Here is a 7369-nt window from a genome sequence, read left to right on the forward strand (position 1 = left end):
TCCCTGGCTTTGTTCAAGGACCTGAAATATTGGAAATAAAACAATCTCTTGGATCACCCTCTTGTGTTGTTTTTCTTTTGCTTTGTTTTTTTGGCTTTTTTTTTTTTTTTTACATCAGGTTCTCAAAGCACTTCAGACACTGAATCCAGCAGCTGCTTCCAAAAAAATCCAAGCAAACAGATATAAACCACTACTAAGGAAAACTATTTGTAAAAAAAAATATTTATTTGGTGCAGTCTTTACATGCAAGATAATTGCATTTCAAACAAGACTAGTAGAGTCATTTCATTCAAAAGATTTATCCTTCTTAACAAAAGTGACTTGATATGGCTTTTTGATCCTCTGTACTATGATTATAAATTCTTTTCAAAATCCTAGTTGAGGTGGCACTCTGATATTAATTACATTTTGCTAAAAACATACATGCATATACATAAAGGAGAGCTCTAAGGAATTAAAAGCCGAATTTAATAAATGAGGTAGTTCATCTGGTTACGCAGAAACGCAGATTTGTGTTTCCTTGTACAAAACATCCAGCCTCTGTACATGTGTCTGCAGTCAGAGGTCTATCGCTTGCAACACAGCCTTACTGAAAAACTTTGCCCTTTGCCTTTCACAGCCAGGAGAGTTCAACAGTCAACCTTGCCGTGCTGCAGCCAGGGACCTCGCCATCGGGACATTTAACTCACTGCTTCCTGCTACAGCTCCGGAGCATCCCTCTCCGTAGCCTACATCAAGAGTGACAGCAGGTCTTGCCCTTTTTGGGTTCAGAGCAGCTTAAGGCAGAACAGCACTTTTAATTATTGAGACAGTCAGACTGGTCTCACTTCGAACAATCTGACTTGGATGACTGCTGTGTCGAGATCCTGAGGATTTTTAACTACCTGAATATACAGTATTTTTTTTTCTGTGCCTCTACCATAGTGCATGAAAACTTCCCTTCATATGTACCAAAAAACATTCCCTTCTTTTTAAATTGCCAACCAGCAGCTCAGAGATTCAACGTTCACATTACTTAACACTTAATTTAAAACACTACTAAACCAACTGTCTCAGCATCCTGCTACGAAAATCTTAAATCAAATTGTGATTAAAACTGCCATTATAAGCCCGTACCTGATTATCAAGTGAAAGTTACTCAACTAAAGAGAGACATTTCAGCAAGCAGACGACAGAACGACTTTCTGCCACGCACAAGAAGAAAGGTGCTCATTGTGATAATCCTTCACTGATTATGATCAGTCACTGTAGCCAGCACAGAACCGAGTGTGCAATCCTTCATGTTATTTTTAAAAAGAAAATTCAAAGAGGAAAAAAAAAAAAAATCATTTGCAAAGTGAATAAATATCCCAGGCACCCATGGCTTCATTTATCCTTGTTCTCAGAAACATCGATCATCAAGAAGGACAGACAGCATTGTCATCTGTTGGCCTGTTTGAAAAACAAAACAAAAACCAAAGGTTCAAGTTCTGCTGACAGACTATCTTACCAATTACTTGGATGCTTCTCAACAGAATACCTTCATTAGCAGACAAGTCATATTTATTTATTTTTATAAATAAAATCAAGTTTCAGGATTTGGGACATTTACAATTATTGAAAACACCCAAATATTTTACCTGCATATTTTTGTAAATCCAATCTGTAAACACAGTCATATTCCCATATACTCCAGGTCTATTGGGACTAGCACAGCCAGTTCCCCAGCTGGTATCTCCAACCAGCCACCACACGGAGTTTTTGTTAGTTACTAGCGGACCTCCGCTGTCACCCTGCACAAAATACAAGCATATTATTAGTGACCTGGCCACCAGGAAAGACACAATCCATTTCACTTCAGGAATACAGGTTAAGTTTCACAAAAAGCTGACCACCATTTTAAGGTAGTCACTAAAACAAAATGCGATGGCAATTACAGTATTAAAAGATGACTGCTTGCAATAGGGATGAAAATCGTTTGCCCAAAGCACTAAACGAGATAGGCATTATTGACTTTCTTGTTCGCAAGCATAATGCTAGGGTATCGCCGTGATTACCCCGTGATTATGAAGACCATTCATTCACTTTCAAGTACCAGATAACAAACATCCTTGAAGCGTTAAAAAGGACTGCCTCACCCTCTTTGGGTATTTAGTGAGAACTCGGCACTGGCAGCCATTCAGAAGACGAAACAAAAGCTCTCCCTTTTAAAGGGATGCACCACAAAAGGAACTAGAAGCCCAACCAAAACGTTACTCTATTTTGTTTTTTTGCGTAGGATCTGTTTGCAATTAATAGATGATTAAAGAAGCTAGTAAGACCACAAAAATAATCAGATCATCATTAGGTGTTAATTAGGAATAATTACCTGACAAGAATCAATTCCTCCTCCTAGATATCCAGCACAGATCATAGTAGGCAAAATCATGCCATTATAGATATAGGGAGAATTACATGTAGAACGTTCTATTAAGGACACCATAACATAATTCAAGTTATTTGATGTTTTACCTAAAATTGAAACATGCACAAAAACACAGATACAAAGACAAAATTAGAACAAGCATCATATTACGTTGCTATTACAAATCCCGGCAGCTAGCACTGTTCAAGATGAAATAAACTTACTAGAAACATCAGGATGGACACTTAAGATGTATGATCCATCGCACAGAGACAACTGTGACATTGAAATTCCCTTCCAAGAGGTCAGTGAGTTACCCTGCTTTGCTGTCAGTGCAAGTAAAGAGAACATGGCACCTACCTGCCTACTCCGGCCCCAAATCAACTGTGTTATCTACAGGGCTATTAAAAGCACATGAAGTCTGCAAGAGGCGAAGAGGACCTCCCCAAAGTTTCATGGTCCAGCGCAAGCTGCCAGCAATTCCCATATTCAGGGTCCAGCTTCCCCAGCACCCCCCTCCCCGCCCAGTACCTTCTCATACTGAAAGAAACCTTTCCTCCCTTTCCTTTTCACTTCTTACAAATTTACTTGCATCATGCTATTTTAGCTTGAGGTGGTGGAAAGGACAGGACAGGCTCCTGCCCTTTCCCATGTCCACAGCTACCCTTGGTACAGGAGAGATGGCCCTGCTAGCAGGGGCATAGAATTGTTTCCCGTGTGAGTATTTCTGGCCCCTGGTACTGATTTGAGGCTCCTTTGCAGTCTGCTGAATGCAACACATCACAACTTGCTTTGAGACAAGAATGCCCTGTGTAAATATTAGGGGCTGTAAAATGCGTGAAAAAATAGCGTATCAACAAATCTGGCTAAAACTGCCCAATCAGCCCATGCAATGGTTATTTGTAGACTGAAGAGGACTGGTTTATGTAGAAGACCAAAATATTCCAGAGCCACTCTTTACCTCCTTGGTACTCTGCTCCCCACCCAGATATCCAGCACTGCTGATTAGGCTGGAACATCATTCCTGGATTAGGCAGACAAACCGGCCGTACGGTATCTACAAAACAAACACAGTAACATCTGTAATCCCAGACGCCCAGACATAATTCAAAATAAACGCACATGAAATATCTCAGCATGACCACCACTTAAATACATACACACCATGCATTTTCTCTGTACTTTACCTTGCTTTGCAGATAAGCAATACTGTGCGATGCAGGAGCAGCAGAAAGCTTACTTACCAGCTGCCCCTTCCCAGATGGCTACCTAATCTTCACTTCAAAGTGAGGAACAAGCACAGTTAATGGTTCTAGCTCAATTCATCAGGCTAACTAGAACAATTAACACCAGCTCTTCTGATCAATAAAGGACAAAGAAGAAGAAAAACTTCTGACAGCTACCTCTTTGCGAAACCCTGCTGAAAATAATCACAACGCAAGCAGGATTCAATGCCTACATACAGGAAACGTGAAACAAAAACGTGGTAAACAGACAACCTCCCTGCTCTCAGCAGCAGAGGAGCCCCTCCGGATTACTTTTAGTAGCTTTAGAGTGATGCACTGAAATATAAAGGACCTGTACACAAAAAGCACTTCAAGTTTAAATAATGGTTTGTCCTCTGTTTTTTACTGCTTGTTTACAAACAACCTACATCTACTTTTAAGGACTTCTTGTAACGTTTGGTTTTGGGGTTGTTTTTTTTTTTCCCCAATAGTTACTTCACGTAACTTGGTTTAGGGTTTAATCAGCTGCTCCACCACTACATCCTGAGTCTGCACGTATAGGAGTGGCAATACTTAAGCACCATACAGCATTCTGGGGTAAAAGAGATGAGATTATTGAGATGAGCCCAAACTCCCTTACCACATACTAGATTTAAATAAATCCTACTTAGAAAATCAGAGGTGTACCCTCTGTCTCTATCTCCACCCTGTCTCTAAGGAGTTTCTACCCACGCTTTGTGTTCTTCCCACAAGTATCTACCAGGATTTCTTGATGAATTCCAGAAGTTTTAAAAGATGTGCTCATTGCCATTAGATTTTTGCCTTAAGAAGAGCAGAATAGAATACATACCAGTAAAACTCAGCGGTGTCTCTAACTTCATAAGAGCGATGTCATTGTCTTTAGAATCTGTATCATAATCCGGATGGGAAATTATCTGTTGCACTCTGTATCCATTTCTTAAGAGCATCTCATTCTGATTCAGAATCCCAGCATAAACCCTCCAGCTGTACGGGTTGGAAAATCGTCTACAGAAAAAAGCAAGGTTAGAAGATTTCCTTCTCTGGTAACGACTCACAGATTATGACCTTCAAAAAATTGTCTTCAGAAACAGTAGTCAAATGCATGTGCGACCAAGAATGCACATACATTTGACTACCATTTCTGAAGAACAAGGTAAACAAATTGCAAGACATCTAACTTTGGGAAAGCTTGACTCTAATCTCATAAATATACCCAAAAAATCTTTGAAATGGGTTAAGTATCACTGTCTATCCCCTTAGTCACTCAGCACAGCAAATTATAGTCTGAGACTGCAACACTGAAGTCTATTGATTTCCATGGCTGAGGGATCAAGCAGTTATTTCTGAGGTCTCACATGTCAGTGGTATCACTCGCATGTACTATCCAAAGCACGCAAGGGCAGCAGAAGCCAGAATTAGTAAAAACATGATCTAGTGAAGGAATTTCACTATCTTAAAAAATGCCAGGTGGTTTTTTTTTGTTTGGTTTTGGGTTTTGGTGGTTTTTTTTTAAATGTTAAGCATTCTCGCTAGATGTAATTTAAGTAGTCTCTTGTGCTCCGGCACAGTTTACAAACGCTCAATAGAAAACTTTCCGCAAGTGTTAAAACTCCCTCCATGAGAACTGCCAAGGCAGTAGTGCTTGCAAGTCATGCCCCCTCCAAAAATAAAAAAGTCAAGACTGAAAACCAGTTTTGTGCCAGCTACAGCTTTGTTGCCATTCCTAAAGCTTTTGCATACTACAGAGCTCAAATCAGGAAAACAAAGGAGGGGTAAGATCGTCACATAAAAATAAACACTCACATTCCTTTCTCAAGGTTAAGGACAAAGTTATTTTTCCTTGGCTTAGCCTCAAACTGTGATCCAGCCAACCAGCCATTAAAATGTTTTTGCTTAGTGGGTTTTCCCTCCAACAGAAGCGGACACCTTTTAAACATATTCTGCCACTGTACACAAGGTACCACAGCACCCTCAACTCTCCTTTATAGGTTAAAAATGTACAAAGCACCAGTTATTTTTCTTGTTGATGCCTACGTAATGTGCTGCTTGGATAGGTATAAATCTACATTTAATACTGACTTCGGCTTTACTACCCTGTGGCATGAAGATATGAGGAAATAAATGGTACAGGCATCTTTAAATTGATCATATCTACAGTTGTGCGATATTTGAGAGTTTGGGATTTTTATTTGAGAGTTTCGGATTATTTTTTTCTTTTTTCCCTTTTCTTTGTTTTTCCTCGCAGAGTAATTCAACATCTTCATGAAAACATTGTACTGTCTGGCATTAAGTTTGGTGCCTTGAGTTTACCTCTTAATTGGGTGGGTACCTATGCCCAACACCACCGCCCAATTTAAGTTCCACCTTTAACAAGTGAAATAAGATTTTCTTCCTGAAGAAAGCAGACAGATGATCTGCAGCCAGCCTCCTCCAGAACAAATTTTCCCTTAATACTTGAAAACCGTACTGCTACATAGATAAAATACTGTACCTAGCAAGTGCCTTCAAGGCAGGGAGGAGGGGAGGAATGGTATTTAATTCAGTTTTAAAGCAGAAAGTTGGGAGACTTAAGTAAATTTGTGCCTTTCAGCCTGAAGCAAGAAAAATCGCCATTCGAGAGATGAACAAACGATCCGGTCACCCTGGCGCCACTGCAGGCATGGCAGTCTACAGGTTTAGAAACTCACCCTTCCACGCAGTGTGCCGCCGTCACTATCCACTGGCGGGTGATGATGGAGCCCCCACAGACGTGGGTGCCCTGCACGTGGAGGCTGACCTGCCACGGCCACTGCCCCAGCGCTGCCCCGCTGCCACCCACGATTCTGTTCATAACATTCACGCTTTTAGTGGACAGGCCGCAGTCTAAGGAGTCAGTTACACACACACAGGCGTTAGTTAAAGAGCAAGCTGGTCTGGAAGATGGCTTCTGCAGCTCAGGCTTCGCTAGCAGAGGGGAGCACAGACATTTCTGACCTCTGCACTGCTGGCGTTCGATACGCCGCAGCTTGGGCCCCTGCCCTGGACACCAAGATCCCGAGTCTCCCATAGCCTAGACCCCGTTTCACATTGCAAACATCAAGCTGAGTATTTGGTAGCTGCTGCCCTCGGTTCACCACAAACCATAAACCAGTGGTTCATTACACCTTTGAGTGTGGTATTTAAGCATCTCTGGCAAGCCACACAGACACACACCTTTCTGTTGTGCAACAAAACAGACAACAGCCAGGAGTCACCTCAGGACAGCCATCACTGTCAGGAACGCACTGCCCACCCGATGGCCGCGTGTTGGAGAGCAGATGCGCCACAGGCAGCCCACCACAGCTGCTGGGCAAGGGCTACAGAGCTTCACCACAGGCAAGTCATTTAAAGGAACCAGTGGCAGCAAGGACAAAAGCAACTGGGGATCCAACATCCTCCTTGTCTCCTCTCCCACCCTGCTCCTTAAACTGCACCATTTGAAACTTGGGAACCAGAGTTAAATCACCATCCGGTCAAAAGATGGTAATTATTTATGCAGATTCGAAAGGATTTCCCAGTCAAAGTATTTCAAAGCATGAACAAGCAGAAGTTTGAGAAACACGGTCACTTACCTATGCAGCGCAAAGAAACCACATTTCCTGATGCACAGGAATCACTGCAATAGAAATAAAAAACCAAACAGGATTTTAGGCACACAGTGAAGCAAACGGTGAGCAAAGTTCACCCTCCAGCTGCTTCCTACCCTTTCCAGCTACATGCC

At 41.7% G+C, this 7369-nt stretch overlaps 1 protein-coding gene across 1 annotated transcript in view; it reads right to left on the minus strand.

Annotated features, from left to right (window-relative positions):
• Nucleotides 1-1419: 1419 nt before the first annotated feature.
• TMPRSS2 (transmembrane protease, serine 2) overlaps nt 1420-7369 on the minus strand; it is a 12964-nt gene continuing 7014 nt past the window's right edge. Inside the window, exons 7-13 of the mRNA XM_009328042.1 lie at nt 7221-7264; nt 6318-6492; nt 4460-4635; nt 3345-3440; nt 2348-2490; nt 1620-1772; nt 1420-1431 (exon numbers count right to left, since the gene is read on the minus strand). Coding sequence (XP_009326317.1) covers nt 1420-1431; nt 1620-1772; nt 2348-2490; nt 3345-3440; nt 4460-4635; nt 6318-6492; nt 7221-7264 — 799 coding nt within the window. The remainder of the gene's footprint in view (nt 1432-1619; nt 1773-2347; nt 2491-3344; nt 3441-4459; nt 4636-6317; nt 6493-7220; nt 7265-7369) is intronic.

The sequence above is a fragment of the Pygoscelis adeliae genome, unplaced genomic scaffold (assembly GCF_000699105.1).
Source record: "Pygoscelis adeliae isolate BGI_AS28 unplaced genomic scaffold, ASM69910v1 Scaffold154, whole genome shotgun sequence".
Classification (NCBI taxonomy): Eukaryota; Metazoa; Chordata; class Aves; order Sphenisciformes; family Spheniscidae; genus Pygoscelis; species Pygoscelis adeliae.